Source organism: Calypte anna, chromosome 3 (assembly GCF_003957555.1).
Source record: "Calypte anna isolate BGI_N300 chromosome 3, bCalAnn1_v1.p, whole genome shotgun sequence".
NCBI lineage: Eukaryota > Metazoa > Chordata > Aves > Apodiformes > Trochilidae > Calypte > Calypte anna.
The window spans coordinates 109,731,703-109,750,742 of NC_044246.1; the positions used below are offsets into that span (position 1 = coordinate 109,731,703).

The 19,040-nt window shown below is 41.5% G+C and overlaps 1 protein-coding gene across 6 annotated transcripts in view; it reads right to left on the reverse strand.

The window, feature by feature from the left end:
* Positions 1-19,040, reverse strand: part of RUNX2 (RUNX family transcription factor 2) — a 222,499-nt gene that overhangs the window by 54,041 nt on the left and 149,418 nt on the right. For 4 of the 6 annotated variants that reach the window (XM_030448344.1, XM_030448343.1, XM_030448341.1 and 1 more), the window contains one exon: positions 17,298-17,776. The exons of 1 other annotated variant lie outside the window; for it this stretch is intronic. In XM_030448344.1, the coding sequence (XP_030304204.1) occupies positions 17,298-17,776 (479 nt within the window). Of the gene's footprint in view, positions 1-17,296; positions 17,777-19,040 lie in introns of those variants that run through there. One more of the 6 variants, XM_030448340.1, reaches the window with a different exon arrangement.

Below are 19,040 nucleotides of genomic sequence, written 5' to 3' on the forward strand. Positions count from 1 at the left end.
GCACTGGGGTGGAGGTCCAGGCAGATGTTAGGAGTGCAAAGGACAAGCCAAAAAAAGCCCAAAGTGTGCAAACATGTAGCACCCAGACAGGAAACCCTGATAAGGGAAAACCTTCTGCAAACAAACAGTAGAGTCAGGAGGAAAGATCTGCTCTCACTGTGTATTATTTTCCTATCTGTCTGGGCTGCAGCAAAGCCCTTTAGAAAGTAGCCAAACCTAGCTTAACGGTTGGTTGTTTTTTGTGGATGGAAAGAGAGAGCTCAACCTTTTCTCTGAAAACACCCCACCCGGGGTTCCTGGAAGACACTGAAGTCTCTGGTTTCTACCGTGGCTGCCTCTTATCGAGGGCTCAGGCTGCTGCATGTCTCCAATTTTAGCTCAGTTCTGCAGATGATGTGAGAAAAAAAAAATAAATAGAAGTACAGAAGGTTTTGCACAGACACACAGTGTGGACATCACTGATCCAGGAGTATCGTGTTCCCAAGGATTTGGAAAGTGGGAGCTCAATTTGTTTTAAATGGAGGATTTTCCCATCTTGCTTCCACACTGCTGGGGCTTTTCTTTTAAAATCTTAATTCTCTTGTTTTCTGGTTTCTAGGGCTCTAGTCAGAAGAGTCTCCTTCTTTTTTAGATGTTTATGTTTAACATCCTGAGTTTATTCATAGAGCAATGAGCCTGCCTTTAAAGATCAAGGCCAAATCTAGGTCAAATCTGATAAACATTTTATCCTTTGGTCTGCAGAATTAGAGGGCTCAGGCACACGATGGTGTCACTGCAGCTCAATGAGTTACACCATGTCAGCTCTACTTCTTCAAACACATGAGCTTGAAATCTCTTTCATTTGGCTTCAGAAAATGTGTTTCATCTCACATTTGCCAACAGCCACCATTTGAGTTGCATTATTTCAGTGTCTGTGATCCCAAAGCCTCTTCACAAGCTCTTGGTTTTCTATGCAAGAAAATTTATTGCACTATTTAGAAAAAGGAACAAGGAAAGATGGCACATCTATAGCTGAGCCTATAAACTAGGGCTGGGCAGTGACAGTTGTTCTGTTTGGAGGACCAGTGATGCACAGCAGGCCTGTCCAGCCTGTATTTCCTTTGAAGAACATTCAGATGAAGAGGGAAATGGTTCAAGGTCCAGTTTTCTCCCAGCAAATGAGTTGGGATATGGCAAGAGTACACCCAAGCCACAAATATGTTGATGGTTGGAGAGGAAAAGGGTATGATGGAGCACATCTATTCCCCGCTGTGGACTCAGTCTTTGAAATCATCTCATCCTTCACACTAAAGAGCTGCTCCAACCCTCAGTATGCTTAACCACCAGGCAATGAGCTCAGAAAGTTCCTGAAACTATTTTCAACAGGAACATGTATCTGTGCACAGGAACACTCAGGCACCACGGCAATGTTATCCTTTAGAAGCCAGTGAGCCACTTGAAAATGATTCAGACTTCAGGATAACATACAACAAAAAAGGCATTGTACACTTGGATCCTGGGATGAAGTTATTGTATAGATATGATTAAATCCTTTCCTCTTCCTGTAACAAGCAGTAATGTTTTGTGGCAGTTGTAGGCAATGGTTTGGTTTGAAGCAACGATCTTACTACATGAGAATAGGTGGGACAAACTTTTTAAGAGGCCTCTGAGTCTGCTGTTAGCCCAGGCCTAAAATTGAAGGTCTGTAAAAATAGGAAAAGAATAAAAAAACTCCCATAAATTTTAAGATAAGTCATTGGATGAAGAACAAACCTGTCCTGCTGATGGGTACAGGGGCTTGCTCTTCTGTAGTCAAGCATGACTTGATTGTCCTCTTTCCTACACAATTAAGGTTGCATCCAAAACTATGCTTGCACAGAAAAATCTCTTCTATCTAAGGAGATGTCATCATGAAATATATTTTAATTCAGGAGTCCTGAAATTGCTGAGTTTCACTGAACTGGGACTCAAATGCAAATAGTGAAACTAGATTCATGTGGTTCAGCCCTTTTCCTCTCCAATCCTCAGTGTCTTTGTGGCACAGCTGTGGTGAGTGATTAGTAAGCAATGGGTCAAAGTGTCAAGAAAACAGAGGTTGTCTCCTCTGCATCAAAGATGAAAAGCAGCATCTCCCAGCTTTCTCATGGCTTAGCACAACTCAGAGTGGCTAAACTTTGCTCAGGAGGGACTGAGAGGTGAGGAGGAGGTATCTGCACAGCAATGTATCACAGCCATCATCATGCTTCTAAGCCCAAGATACCTAATTTTTCCTGAATGCTTGCTTTTCTGTTTAGTGAAAAATATTATATACTGTTTCTTCTACTCCAGGAAACACATAGAAAAATTTGGCAAGAATAGTCAACACACCATTTATCCCTTACTTACCTGCTGGAGGTGGAAAAGGTCTTTGTGAAAGATCTGCCACCTTCACAAGAAACCCACTGACCATAGAGTTTGCCATGTTCTTGCTATTAAAACATAGGACTTAACACACAGGCTTTGTATTGAGAAATTTACACTGCTGAAGTCTTAGGATATCATCTTGTTGAAAGAAAAAGTCAGGCCTAGGGAGGGAGGGCTTTTTGAAGCAGCTAATTAGACCAGATGATAAAGTGTGAGCTCACAAAAACAACTGCTGAAGTCTACAAAGACACACATTAAAAAAGACAAACTATGTATGACCTCTAAGCCCTGGATGAAGACAACTAATGCAAGATGAATCTGAGAAATGAAATTCATAATTGTATTAGATAGTAATTATTATGGATACAATAGAAATACTGCTCTCATGGCACTAAATCTTTTCCCTCGTCTCCCCCACTGCAAAGACTGTTTCTGCTCTGCTTTTATGTCTCAGGTAATTTATAAAATTACAGTAAGCTCAGAGCAATTTTCCTAAGTCTTTTTTTTTTATTTATTTATTTTTATTTGGAGTCTTAAAAATGTCTTGGCCAAGAACTTTTAATTTTTTCCAGCTGTGTAGATTGGTCTACCAAAGATACTGCTTTGTCTTACTAATACTCTGAATTATCTGACATCAGTAGTATCAGACATGGGACTTTACAGAGGGGTACAGCTTGTATGACCAGACTAATGATCAAAGAAGAAAAAGTCTTCCTCCACCTTCTGAAGACTTCAAAACTATCTGGACACCTCCAGACCAATCACACACACAGTTCTGGGCTCAGGGTATGTGGTCTAGCTATGGGTCTGTGCACAGAAGCATCACAAAGCCTGCAGCAATTAGAAGTTTAACAACTGTCAGCATCACTACTGCTTAATTATCCACATCATCTTCAAATCTGAGTCTCTAGAGGTAAATATTGTTCATATTGCCATGAAACAGAAAACCCTTCTGCAAAGAGAACGGGTTTTCCCATGCAAAACCAGACACAAATCCTACCCCAGCAGCAGCACTCTCTCACCATCCATTTTCTGTGGGAGGGTCCTGGCTCACACACAGATCCACAAACACACCCAGGTGCAAGGTGCTAATCCACCCATAAGTAAAGAAAGCTAAAACCCCAAAGGTTAAAGATGCATTTTAGGGTGCTCCTCCTAGCAGGAAAGCTGGAGTTTTCTTCTGTTCTACTTCTAAATATTTGAGTATCACCTACATACAACAACACTGCATAGATACACATGGGGGGAGGGAGTGAGATATAGAAACTATTGGCCTTAATCCTTGAATCTCAGCAAATTAATACTTGAATTAAAGAGATTACCTTTGAACACATCTTGGGCCAAATTCTTTTGTCTGGGTCACCTGCATGATGGAAGACATCCATTCTGGACATGCTTCCAGAAATATCAGTCTGTATAACTCTTTATATAGTCTGGGAAACCTTTTTAGGGCAAGTTACTCATAGCTGTCTCCAGCCCTGTGCTTGCTGGGAGCTATGAGGGGCATTTGGCAGGTGTGAAGCTAGGAAGCAATGACATTCAAGGCTCTGCTTCCCACTGTTATCTTTGCAGAAAGCATTCAGATTAATTTACTGGCTACAAAAAGAAAACCAGCAAGATACCATTCTACCAGTTATTTTATTGCTTTATAAAGCAAGTAATTCCCTTACGTATCTTGCTAATGTTTTTAAATGTTTATTGTGAACCCAAAGAGAGCAAAGTAGAATGACCAACACCTGTGGCAGAGAAAAAATCCCAAAATCCAGCCCCTCCTTTTCTTCTTAACTGATATTGACCTGGTAAGGAGAAATGTGCTTACTGCAAACTACTGGCCTATTCCAGAAAAATGGCATCACAGCCTTTCAGTTCTTTGAAATTTGCCTTGTCACAAATATTAAGAAATGGGCACATATTTTACTAAGAAATACTGATTACTTAACAACAGCTGTAAAGTATCCAAAAGTCTTAGAAGAAAAACAATAACTACATTTTAAGCTAAAAGAAGCAACTAAATAACAAGCTAATAAACATAACTTTAAATAAATAACTTTTCCCAAATAAACCAGAAACTGAAAAATCCTTAATAAGATCAGCTCCATACATATTTTTACCCATTTCTGGTAACACCCTTGACTTAACAAGGTGGTAAATGCAGAGGCTAATTCATATTATAAACTGTCACCTGTATCTATCTAAAGCATTATACAGCTTTCATTAAGTTCCCATCACTTTTGGGCACTTGAGAGCAACCTTAAAAAAACACTGTCACAGAAAGCTACTTCTCATTCTGGGAAGCAGCTGAAAATTTGATTTCCCCCTTTCTCATATTGCATGTGGGTGAGAGGGTGTTTCTGAGCTTCACAACTTCCACCTTTGAGGTTTAATTTCTTATTTGCAGTTGCTGTGGCAAAGAAGCACTGAAAAAATGACTTTAACATTTCATTTGCAAGGCCTGAGGTCTGTGAGTATTACAATCTCTAGCAGGAAAACTTTGCAAAATCACTATTATCCTGTTCTCTGCTGGCTGTACATTTTTATGGTTTGGAGAACCAAGGGAAATTAGCCAGACTTCTATAATTTTCTTTTCCTTCGATTCACAAAACCAGTGTGGGAATGGGGATGGGGATGGGGATGGGGATGGGGATGGGGATGGGGAAGCCTGTGTGCACCAGTGATGGGCTTGGGCTACATACCCAGGGAAGGGAGAGATCCCTTTGTGCAGCTTGTGTCAGCTCTCATGGGTCAGGAAGTGTTTATAGTTAAAATACTTGAAGGAAGCAGCATCTGAAATGCCAAAGGGCCAATAATGCCATTAAAACTGGTAGGGACTTCAGCAAGTCTGTCCTTCCATAAAGAGCAAACTGGATCTGATTTTAGCTTTGCTTTTTGATAGAAGGAGTCAAAGGCAAGATCTGAATGCTGACCTGAGGTGATGAAAACTTCTAGGGCAGCTGGAACAAAGGATGCCTTCAGAGCCCTATTGCTTTCAGAAGAAAGTTAGAATTTAGTCTTGAAGATTTACTCTCTTGAGAGACCATTTGTTTAAGACATGCATTCATTTATCCATCTTCATCAAAGTTCCACCCTGCAGCCCCCACCAACTGGTCTTGAACTTGGGGAGGTTTCTCTGAACCCTGGTCCCTTCAAGTACCCGTGGTTTGTGTTTTCCTGTCTGTAGGCCATCACACTGCAGCTGACCTAAATGATCTCTTTTTTGTTTTGGTTTGGTTTTCTAGATGGTGAGGTCTGATACAGCCAGGTCTGTCTGAGCAGCCAGCTCAGTAAATCCAAAAGATGATAAACTGCAGATAATTCTGCAGTTCAGCCACATTATCTGCTAGTATTTGCTGTCACAAAGGAGATGGTGAACTGCACTGGGGCAGAATCTCATAAGTAAAGTGTTGGAATTAATGTGACAATGCCCCCCGCCCCAAAAAAAAGTATACTTTATAAATACATACAGTGCACATAAAAAATAATTAAAAAAAAAGTCTCTGTGCCCTGTTAAATGGAGCAAACTAAATGAACTCCTAACCAGAAACTTAGGAAAATAGCAACTGGGGGGATGCTCTCAGTAAGACAGAGTTGTGAAGGTTTGAAACAACACATACAAAACCTTCCCTTGCTGGCAAGGACAAGGGTTGCACAAGTTCTCTGTAAACATCTTTATCTGTAGTCATTAGCTGGCAATCCTAAACACTGGATATGTTCTCCCCATCATTTCACAATGGGTTTTTTTTCTGGTTTCTAAGAACTGTTTTTAAGGACTGTCATTCAGCATATGAGAAAAATGTGTGAACATGATGCACAGGCAGTTCTTTTTTCACTTGGACATTACCCCATTAAAAAAATACAGCACAACTTGTAACTACGTACCCTACTTCTCACAGAACACTTCCCATCCAGCACCTATAGGCACCTTATATACATGAGTGATTATACTTCAATTTCAAAGATCCCTGCCTGGAGGGAAATGCATTTTACATGCTGAACATAAGGAACAGATGATTGAAGAGGCAATATGAAGAGAGTAAGAGGCATCTTTCTTGATGTCCAGTACAACAACTTACAAAAAGACATTTCTGACTCTGTCAAGCAGTTTGAAATAATCTCTTACAGAGATAAAATATAAATAAAATAGACTAACAAAAGAAAACAGGGCAGAGGGGAAAATACAAAGCAAAGATGAGCCAAAGATGTCATTTTAAATCACCAGTCCCAGCTGAGCACATAACCATTTCTATGGCAAAGAGCATGTCAAACAAATTCCTCATTGACTGGTACTTTCTACAGCTCCTCAGAAGGCAAAAGCTTTGGATTTTGCAGCTCTTTAAAGTTCATGGGGAAACCGCTGACAGAGCTGCTCCAACCCCCTGAGCAGTGCATGAATGACCCCCCTGACACGTGGCCGCTGATCAGTAAAGGGACAGAAGCAGAGATTGGACTTGCAGTCCTGACTTCGAGATGTAACTTCCAAAAGGCCTTGCAAAGAAAGACCTCTGGAGACTTCTCATGCATTTTTTTTTTGGCTTATTTTCCTGGTGTGTTCATCTTAACAGAAATCAGCTGTTCTCCTTCTCACTTCTGCAGCATTTGCAGAAGAGACTTTAGCATCTGGTCTGGCTATTATTAAAAGATGAGAACATCCTGCTCTGTTAGGAGAACACCACTACCAGCAATAAAAGGACAAATATCCTTCACATCCAGGTCTCTTGAGATCTCTCTGGATTATCTGAGGGTTTTTTCCCTTCCTCCATGGCCTGTCCTTCCTACTTCCTAATGCTTGCTAACTGCTTTCACAAACTCCAAAGAAAGGATAAAAATTGTGCTTTCCTGGGAGAAGCTATCTCACAAGATTTGGATGCAGCATCATTTTCAGCTACTAAGGACTTCTTTTTCCAACTACAGAAGGAAAAAATTAAACAAGCTGGGGGGTGAGGGGCTTCCTTGGTGTTTAGACTCTGGCTTTATTTTTAATAGTCCTCTCAAGTCTCAGACTGGAGGTATTAAATAAAGAAGTGGAAGTATTGGATGTGCAACAAGATGTGCAACAAGGTTTTCAGAGAGTCATAGAATTGTCATGGTTGGAAAAAGACATCTAAGACCACTCTGTCCAACAGTCAGCACCTCATCCCCTAGCCCCCCCCCCAAAAAAAATTTTTTTAAAAGAAAATAATTTATATATATATCATTATGACCACTACAGCATGTCCTGAAATGGCTCATCTACATGTTTTTTTAATAGCTCCAGGGAGCTAATAGCTCCAGCTTCACCACCTCCCCGGACAGCCTGTTCCAGCACCTGACTACTCTCTAAGAAAATACACTCCTCCTGATAACTATTCTAAAGCTCCCCTGGTGCAACTTGAGGGCATTTCCTCTAGTCCTATCATTACTTACTTAAGAGAAGAGACCAGCAACCTCCACCTCCCTACACAACCTCCTTTCAGGTAGTTGTAGAGAGTAATAAGGTTTCTTCTCAGCCTTCTCTTCTCCAAACTAAACAACCCCAATTCCCTCAGCCTCTCCTCACAGAACTTTTTCTCCAGACTCATCATCAGCTTGGTTGCCCTTCTCTGAACTCACATCAGCAGCAAAATGTCCCTCTTGTCGTGAGAGGCCCAGAACTGAACACAGCACTAGAGGAGCAGCCTCACCAGTGCTGAGTACAGGGACACCATCACTTCCCTTCTCCTGCTGGCCACACTGTTCTGATACAAGCCAGGATGCTGTTGGCCTTCTTGGCCATCTGGGTACACACTGGCTCATATTCAGCTGGGTGTTGACCAACACTCCCAGGTCCTTTTCCACTGGGCAGCTTTCCAGCAACTCTATCCCAAGCGTCTAGCATTGCCTGGGGTTGCTGTGACTGAAATGCAGGACCCGGCACTTGGCCTTGTTAAACCTCATTTTGGGATCTAACCTTGTTTTGAACCCTTACTGTGCCCTGTGTGCCCAAATCCAAACCCTAACTCAGAGACTGGGGGAAAAGTCACCATTGGCACTTTAGGAGGTTGGGGTTGAATGTCAGAAGTGTAGGGACAAGAATCTATGCTGAAGCCCTGGCTCTACCTCCACGCTTGGAAGGTCTCAAGCCTTGTTTGGCACAGCTATGCTGACCATATTTGGCGGCACTGGTCCTTCATCAAGCCTCCCTTGGACCAGGATGCCCATGGAGACCCCTTCCAGACAGCCTTTTGGTGACCCTTCCTTGGTACCACCTTCGTTTACGGGTTGAAAAATGCTGACGTCCAAAACCACAGAGCTATTAATAAAGGAACTTCAGCTGATCTCTACTGGCGTAATCACCATCTGAATTTGTCCTCATGGTGACCATTAATCACTGGCAAGTTACTGTGGTTGTATCAGCTTCAACATGGGTTGTTTGTTTTTCTCTAAATCTTGGGACATCCCACAAGCTCCAGCTGCTCATCCCGAGCGAGTGGCTGGCCAAGGGCTGCCTGCACTGACTGCAGTGAGCTCTGCTTCTCCTCCTGCCCCACCACAAATCCTGAGTAAATCTGTTGAGACAGCACAACTTGGCCTTAACTCCACATTGTTTTTTGACCAGATCAGCAGTCTGGAAACTGGGTCAATTTTTCTAAACATGTGGTTTAGAAATGTGCTGTTTCAAAGGACGCTGTCCAATGGTGTGAGACCAAACATCGGATTTGGAGTAAAAAAGAGCTAAACAACAACAGAAAAAGTTCAAAGCTCTCTGCAAACACTGAATCCACGAGACACCCTGATGGAGTAGGGAAATAGTAAATTCCCTGTTCTATATTTAGAGAAACTGAGGCATGAAAAGAGGAGAGAAAAACTGCCTGGAGAATCACAGACGATGTTGAAGTTTCCCAGCTAGAGAACAAAAGCTTATTTGTCTCATCTTTACAAGATCTTACAAATATAACTACAGGGATTTTATTTTGTTCTCCCACACAAACTCAAGTAGGGGTACTCAAGTCCTCTTTTATTTCCAGTGAGGGAAATTCAATCCCACTTGTTATTCAGGTAACACAGTTGATGTTAGAAACACAGGTTGCATCTACTCGAACTAATATATGCAATTAATCTGCATAAAAGCAGCAGGGCAGGGCTGAGAATTTCCTTTTTAAATTATGTCCTCAGTCCCAAGTTGCTTTGTTTGCACCGCATCAGATCACCAGATGCTTTTGGAAGTTCAGGCTTTGTTCTCTTTGTATCTCACAGCCTTATCTGTTGCTGGGCCAACAGCTTCCTATTCCCAGTGGGGCAGATGTTGATATCCCCACCTCCAAGACCATACAAGTATCACAAAGAAGGCTCCATGAGAACCGCTCCATGCATCCCAGTAGATACTGCACCAGTAGATCTACAAGGAAAAGGTTATAACTACAGAAGGCAAATGGCAGCTTTTTGCATGCTAAATACTTGTTTTTTTTTGCTTTAAGCTCATGATACAACTTTTCTTCAAGACAATGAGTAGAAATGCTCCCAATATTTTACCTGCCACAGTTACCCCCATCACCTATGCAAAGATTATGGGTTTGCTTATAATTTTAACTTGGCCAACAATATATTTCTGGTGAATAATGGTCCTGGGCTGTTCTCTGCAAGCAATCAGCCAAGTGGTGAGTGCCTGAGTTGCAAAACTGGTCACCCACACTGCACCATGCCTTCTTCTACTCAAACATATAATCTACTCTGAACCCTCCCAAGAGCTGCAGGACACTCCTCTGAGTTCTGCAGGGCACTGCCCATTCATGAGCAATCCCCCCAGGAGAGGGATTTCACCCCAAAATATGATTCATTTTCTCCTGACCATGCAGAAACTAACTAGATGGTGCATGTCAATCCTTGGATATATGACTGAGGCTATTTCCTCCTTTTCCCCAGTAAACAGCTTGATGAATTTTTTATTTGGTGCCAGCAGAGGGTTTGGTGCTGAACCATAACGTCAGACCCTGCTCCTTCTCTCTCCCACCTCTCCCCAGGAGCTCGTTTTAGGTACAAGAAAGGCTGATTTAGGCCTGTGGCTGCCAACACATGGCTGCTCTGAACCCCTCCAGTGTTGCTCACAGCCACAGGAAATTAAAAAGTTAAAACCAAGGCCGACAGGGAGAGGCAGCATGAGATGCTGCCCGCCGTCTGCAGACTGTGTGAGACCCACAAAGGCCTGACTCCACCAATCCAGAGCTGATGTTAAACTCTCACAACTTAAAAGCAAGAAGCTATTTACTGACACCAGAAGATGAGGACGACAATGGCCACCATCCCTTGTAGGAAGTGCCTTTCAATATTATGTCTGCAAGGACTTTCAGGCTGATGTCCCCCCACTGCTCTGTATCGGGCAGCTCTCCATGCTGAGCAGCATTGGTTATTTTGCCCCAAGAGTGGCTGATTTCTGGCTAAAGAAAAAGAATGGGAGTCTCCTTCTCAAGATACAAAAGGGTAAATGAATCAAAATATCAAAAGCAACACTCCCAGTATCGGGGTGGGAATTGCTGTACTAACCCTTGTGCTGACCACACCACTGTAGCTATCCCAGAGGAACGTCCTAGAAGCCAACAAAAGATATATGGATCGCTGTAATTACTCAATAACTTATGTAAACCTATAATAAGCTTATGTAGGCACTTCATCCTTTCAAACCTCTTCATTCCTGTTGGGTTTAGCTGAATATGTGTTATCTGTACAGACACAGAACTATTTTTTAGCTTAGACAACAACCTATAGGAGATAAAATCATAGTATCACTGAATCATAGTGACAGGTTGGAAGGGATCTCAAGGATCATCTGGTCCAACCTTTCTAGGTGATAATACAGTTTAAATGAGGTGGCCCAGCACTCTATCAAGCTGAGTCTTAAAACTGCCCAATGTATAGCACCAAGCCTGACTCACAAGGACATGAGATGATATGGAGGGGACCATGACCATGGGAGGATGTCTCCACCTTCTACTCAAACAACCTCAGCTCTGGGGTCAGACCAAGTTGCTCTAGGCTTTAACTATCTTGGTCTTGTAAACCTCCAAGAACAGAGGTGGTCAGCCTCCCCGGGCCCCTGTTCCACCACTTGACCATTCAAAATGGTGAAAAAATGTTCATTTCCCTTTATTATCATCTGGATTAAGTGACCATGAAAGCAAGGCTACAATAAACACTCTGCTATGGTCTGAATAGCTGAGATGGGTTAATCTGTGTACCAGAGAGCAGCAGAGAGTCTTGGAGCTAAGGTTTATAGGGTAAGTTCCCCCAAAACACTTTCTATAACAATTACACCACAAAGAATCAAATTGGCTTGCTTAGTTCATCGCTCTTGGATAAAGCTTCTCAAAAATCAGGATTCAGATTCTGAGTTGGAATGAAAGCATCTTTGAACACCCCCAGACATTATCTCAGTCTTCAACCACCACACAAATAAATGTGTAGGTCCATGGTAAAGCCATCAGAGCTCACAAGATCAGTACTACTAACATTTAAACTTCAGAGGAAAACATTTTCCTGAAATGAGCAGAACCTCATGCCTCTCTGTGCTTCCTGTTTCTCTTTTCCAGACTCAAGAAATAGCTAGAAAGGTTAAGAATTTACTATGAGACCAGGCACAAGGTTGCAAACAATTCCTGTCCTCTTCTCTCCTCCTGCAAACAGCCTCGGGTGAACTTAACCTCACCTTCATTACCTGCATCATCTCCTAGTCCCTGACACCAGGCTGGAGGAAAAATAGCCTCCACCCCCAGTCTCCTCCCTAGACATAGATCTTTTGCTGCTTGGAAACTATTCTTGCCTCAGGTCATGCAAATCACAAGATTATCTGCAACTGCATTCCTCAGATCTGACCAGGAAGAGGTGGGGATAGTGCAACCCCCATCCTGGAGTAGCGCCATAAACCCAAATCCCTCCTCCCTACTCCCCTGTTTGGAAATCTATTCCAGCTTTTCCTATAATTCAAGATCTGCTGTAGGACCAAAACATCCCAATTAATGTCAGTTGTTAGGTTTCAGAGTTAACAACATAGCAAGGTGGATGGAGCAGCTGGCACCTCTCTGAGAAACAAAGGGTTTGACAGCTGGCAAACTCAGAAGAAGAAGCAACATTTTGGATCAGATTTAGAAGGTGCTCTTTACCACCTATAGGCCTCGAAAATTGTTTTTTTTATATTTAATTGGAAACTTAAGCACTGCAAATACTGATGGGGCCACCATGGAAGTGCTGGTACAGTGTCCTACCATGTGCTTATTTTGCCCTGCCTGGTGCATGGCTGAAAGGAGACAGTGGAAGAAAAAGAAGCATAGAAAAACATTAACAAAAAAAAGCCATTTTATTGAAAATGAAATTCAAACTTCAAATTAATATTACAATCATGAGAAAATGCCAAACAATTCAATTTACAGTTGCAACATACAATACAAATAGTCCCTTTGAAGTTGAAGTAAACTGATCCACAATCATAGTGTGGCATAAAGCAGAGTGTGTTTGTACAATATGTGCATGAAAAGCAAATCTTGGGTGACAGCATTTGAAAAAATAAAAAAATTAAAGCTTGTATTTACACAAAATGCTACAAATATTTTGTTCCAGCGGAAATTCAAGACTGGTAAAGCATATTTAACAACAACAAAAAAATTGTAATGTCACTCATATTACCTAAAAAAAAAGTTACTGTAAGGGTATGGTTTTGGCTGATATAGTTAAAAGTACTGCATGTAAAAAAAAAAAAAAAAAAAAAAAAAAAAGAGAAAAAAAAAAGCAAACAGTTATCTGTAAACACGGAAGTAAACAAACATCTAAAAAGTTCTCAGAAAAATGTTAAAATGAAATGCATTCTATTTGAAAACAACACAAAATTCAAGGGTTCAGAGAATGGGGCTTCTTTGAGCTCATGGCTGATCCAGGTTCTAATTATTGCTTTTGCTCATGGCTTGTTGTCTGCCTGCAGCCCAGTGCGGGGCTGAGCTTTGCTTTGCTAAGTATGAAAGTGCAAAATTTTCCCCACTTGAGATGGTACCTGTGGAAACTGGTAAATCTTTGCTCGGGGGACTGCTGGCAAAAAAAGTTCAAGGCTAAGAAAGACACAGCAGCTGGTCTTCTAACACCACATGAAGGATGCTGTGGGTTAAATAATTTGCTTTACTCATCCATCCCGACCTGCCGACCCCAATCTGGTTACCCTTAGGATGAGGGAGAGGAGGATTTTATCCTCCGCTGGGTAAAAGGGACATCATGCTTGTTTGTGCTAGAAGTAAATCTTTGGTAGCATAAAAGAGGTGGAAAAAGGGAAAAAACTGCCATTTTTTACATCTTTAAATGTATGACTGGTGCCAAAGATTGCTGCTCACTGAAGGGTAGGATTGTCATATCTTTGAGAAAACTCCTTTCTGTTGATGCTAGGCACGTCACAAAATGTCTAATAATCTGGCTTACTACATAGCACCGGTTGGTTGGGTTTTTTTTTTGTTTTGGTCTGAAATCCTGACTCAAGAGCATTTCCAAGTGAACTCAAAAGCCTTTTCCAAAAGCTTTGATGAGCATTTTTACCCCATCCCATACAACTCCCTCCTGATGTACCAGGAGAGGTTTTCCAAAGGCACCAGGAAGGTTCAGGAGCACGGGAACCTACTGAAAGTCATGGGGCTGGTGCTCCTCCATCTGTAGGTGCTTTGAAAATCCTTTCCTTCCTAACTCAAGCAGGCAGAGCCAGATGCCTGCCTGCATGGCCAGGGAAGCTGAGGACATGGATCAGGCATGGGCACCTCAACTGGGAGGAGAAAACGTTTTCAACGTGTGTCCCTAATGGTCCAGTTGAAAAACCGCGGGGACACAGAGTCCTGTCGGGTACTGAGCAAAACAAAAGTCTGGTCTGTGCTGGATTTATCCAGAAACAAAAACTAAGTGCTTGAATTTTATAACAAAGTCTTAAGAAAAGAAAAAAAGAAAAAAAAAAAAAAAAAAAAAAAAAAGAAAAAGAATCTGGGTTGCTGCCTGCAGCCACTCTTAACAACATTTTGACACAAAAGCACCCTAAAAATTACTTAATATGCATATAGTAAACCTTAAAAAGCCCTTCTCAGCAATAACAAATAATGTACAAATATAGTACCTTTTATTAAATAGGAAACAGCTTGCACTGGCAGTACATCTTTTTTCTCTTGCTTACTAAACAAAAAAACAAAACTGAAATGTGTAACCAGACACTGGCTTTTTAAGTGCTGCTGAGACTAACAAACGTATTTTACAGTTACAAATAAATGGACAGTGGTATGCTTCAAGCTACCACAAACCAACAATAAATAGAATCAATTACAGCTTCCATCTTTGAAGGAAAACTAAGTACCAGAAGAGGAAAAAAAAAAAAAAAAGGTAAAAGAAAAAAAAGTGTCTTATATTTTAAGCATACTTGGTATACAACCTTTAGAAGGCAAAGACTTTATTTAATTATTATTATTTTTTTAAGACTGCGTTATCACGCAAATCAGAGGGACGTAGCATGCGAATGTCGCATTGTTTAACAGCTTTGCTGTTAATGAGGGGTGATGGCATTGTCCAGCTCTGTGTGGCTGTGCCTACCACTGAGTTATTGTGACACTGGGGGTCACACACAGGAGCTGGCAGCACAGGAGCTGGCAGCCCCCCCAGGGAGGTGGCAGAAGGTGACAGATAGGGCAAGGAAAGGAGGGAGCACCAGCAAACCCCATCAGGATGTGCTGAGCATCCCACTGAACTCAGATGAGCATCACCTGCTTGGGACAGCATGGGGAGGGCAGCTCGGCTCCCACCACATCCAGCCCATGCCTTGTTTGCCATAGCAGCCTTGGGCTGGGCAAAACTGGGGTCACTCCAGTGGGTAGAGTTTGGCAGCAGACAGGTTGGTTGAGGGTTTGGGGGTGCAATTTGCTCTGCCTGTATCACACCTGGGAGCCCCGGGGTGGTGGTTTTTAAGGTGACTTTTTATCTTCTGTGTTTGCAGAGGTGGATATGGCTGCCCTTGGGCTTGTCTCTCTCTAGCAGGGCAACAGCCACATCAGCTACAAAGCACACGCAGCATCCTGATGGCTCTGGCATTTAATGCTAATGGGAAGTGATTCGCTACCAGGCATATTCTGTCTCATGTTTTGAACCTTTTTATTGTATTGAGTGAGCTGAACTTGAAAGGGGAAGGGAAAAAGTTTCACCAATGCTCTCCCTTACCCCCATGTCTGAGATATTTAACAATTTGTTATTTGTAAAATATGAGCTTTGAAATAGTTCTGATTTTTCTTTTGGGGATATAAAAAAGCAAAACCTGGTGAAATTCAAATCACACTGTCAAACCAGAACACTTTAAATAGGAATATTTTCATATTTTGAAGTTCTGAGAAAAATCCTGGGAGAAGAAGAAATCAGGGGAAGGATAGAACAAATTTCATCCTTCCTGCCATTTTTCCAGTGTCTCCACAAGTACTGATTAAAAGGCAAGACTGTGTTGAAGGCAACCAGATAGCTAATAAAAATATTTTAAACACAATATTTCCTTCATAAGTTATATAAAAAGATCCTACATCTAAATGTAGGATGTGGATGCATTTGGGTTGGGTTTGTAATTTTTAAGTCACATTGTAAACTGGTTCACACTGGAACTGCTTTTCAGAGTTGGCTGAAGGTTTGAGGTTTACACCATTGCAGAAATGTAGTAAGTAAAAAAACCCCAAAACTAAACAAAAAAAAAAAGAAAAATACTTTTAGAGACCGAAGTCAGTATACCATTACATTAAGAAACGTTTAAAGGGTCCAAATGTCATTAAATAATTATAAATATCCTTTTAAAGTTATATGATGATTCATGTCAGCAAACAACCTCAAATTTTACACATTTATAATTTAAAAACAAAACAAAACAAAACAAAAAACCCCCATAGCCTTACACAAATACTATGTATACCACTTTGGCTCTAGAAATCTATATTGCCATTTTCATACTTTGCATAAGTAATAACATTTTACTTTTTTTTTTTTTTTTAGAAGGTTTTGGTTGTTATTTTTGGTTTTTTGTATAACTGAGGGAAGAATGAATGGATACAAAAGTGAAAAAGGAGACCCCAGGGTTGTCTAGCCTAACTTGAAGACTCGTTCTCTTTCAGCAACCAGAAACATGCCCAAAAAAAAAAGCAATGAACACAGAGAAGTTCCAACCATTATCTGCAGCAAGGCTCAGACAGAGGTTTTTGGGACAGCTGTTTACATCTGAATGTATCATGGCAAAATGAAAGCAACTTGATCTTTGCTTTCCTTTTTATGTGCACCAATACAAGCTGGTTGAATTGCACTATGGGTGGGATGAGGGTCCCATACATTGTATGATTGCAACTGTATCTGGAGTTCATGGTTAGCTTGTTTAATTTGTTGGTTTTTATTAAAAAATAAAAGGGAATGCAGCCTTTGCCTTGCATCACCATGTCTCTCCTGATGGCCAGGGAGCCTGTTCTCTCCTGGCCAAAGTACTCACTAGTTACTACAACATGCTAGACCAAAAAAAAAAAAAATGGAGAGGAAAAAAAAAAGAGGGAGTGATTTTTTTTTTGGTGTGTGTAAAACGTACATTTTAAATATAAAACAAGGTAAAATGGTTCCGAGGAAAAAAAAATAATAAAAATATGTGCTTTGATCCACATAATCTGAAACACGGGTTGTGGTGTGTTGGTAACCCTGGTGTTACTTATGGCCATTATCATTCCATCTACACAGTTGCACATATCGTTAACATCTTTCTTTTCTTAAAAGAAAAAAAAAAAAAGAAAAAGAAAAAATAAACAGAAAAACCAGGCACTTCGTAGTCAGTTGACCATTTGTTTGGTTTTTTTTTTGTTTGGTTGGTTTTTTTGTTTTGGGGGGTATTTTTTTTTTTTTTTTTTTTTTTTTTTTTGGCTCACGGAGAGGTCAGACCGGCTAAAGGAGAAATCTCAGTAGGGCCTCCAAACAGACTCATCCATCCTGCCACTAGAATTCAAGACAGTTGGGGAGCTGCTGTGGCTGCCATCTGCCTCCACACCGTCACTCTGGTTGGGCAAGTTAGGGTTTAAGAGCGTGCTGCCGTTGGCCGTGGTGGTGCACGGCGGAAGCATCCTGGAAGGGGAGCGGTCCCCTCCCGGCACCATGGGGAACTGGTATGATCCTGATGAAGTGCCATAGTAGAGATATGGAGTGCTGCTGGTCTGGAAAGGTCCACTTTGGTTTTGGGAAGAGCCGGGGTAAGGTGGTGGTAGGTAGGTGTGGTAGTGAGTGGTTGCGGACATACCCAGTGACATGCCTGAGGTGACTGGCGGTGTATAGGTAAAGGTGGCTGGATAGTGCATTCGTGGGTTGGAGAAGCGGCTCTCAGTGAGGGATGAAATGCTTGTGAACTGCCTGGGATCTGAAAATGGGCCCAGCTCTGAAGCACCTAAAAAATTATAACAAAAGACGGGGGAAAACAATTCTGTAAATACCATTTTTTTTAATCAAGTGATGATAGAATTTTATCGCTCTACGAAACCCCACTTCTTTTGGCCCCCAAGAGAACAGCAGAGCAAAGCAAATAATACAGTGCAAGGAACAGAGTCATACACCCGTCTTCTACAAGTGCTGGGCCAAACTCATCCCTGGTCTAACTCCACTGATGCCAATGGAGGGAGCAGCATTGCCAACCTGGAGTGTTCAAAGATCACGTGTCAGGCCGGGGGAAAAAAAAAAAAAAAAAATCTCAAAAATCAAAAGATTGAAAAAGAGCCAAAAAGAGAAGGGTGGATTTGGAGTTGATTTGCCTTCTGAGCTTTGCAGGTTACATGTCTCTGGTTTTTGCTACGTTCTCTCAAGAAACTCAGGTATGGTTGCACACAAAAGCTGAGATTCCCACCTCAGTACATGCTGTCAGGAGCTGAGCTTTCCAGAAAATCAGAAATTGCTGTGCAACTTGTAATAAAACCATGAGAGTTGGCAACACTGAATTAGTTGCATCATTGACACCAGGGGAGTTACACTGGGGGTGACAAAGCCCCATTTCTTGCCTTAAATCGATTTATTTAGGTGAGAATCTGCTCAGCAACTTCCTGTGGCCAAAAAAATATTATTTGCTGCATCGAGAGGATGGGCAAGGTCACTGAGCTGATAGTGGAGATGCAAATTTTATTTTTCAGTGCAGTCGATGGAAAATTGCAAGCCCAGCACTCTTTTTTTTTTTTTTTTTTTTTTTTTTTTTTTTTTTTACCATTGAAAACAAGTTGTTTTCATATTTAGTCTTTGCAGTCTGGTTGAAAAAAAGACCACAGAGTTTATGGCTACTGTGAGTGTCTGGATGGTAACGCTGTGAATTAGAGTCTAACGCAAAACAGGGACGGGCAAACTCATTTTGTCTAATTTCTAATCCCACATCAAACGCCCAAAGTTTTGGAGCAGAACTGGAAAGTAAACGTTAGTAGCTTGGTGATCTGTTTAGGAGACTGTGGGATGGACAGGAGCAGAAGAAAAAGATGGTGAAAGCTCGTGTTGAGAGCCAGAAAAGTGGAAAACAAAAAGGGTGTGGGAAAAGGGGGAAGAGAAAAAAGCCTACTGAAGGAATACAGTGTAAAAAGGAAAATGCATCAGCCGTTATGCAGTAGATACACCAATACATTTTTAGAGAGAGTGAGAGATATGGAAAGAGTGGGATATAAAGAAAGGGGGAAAAT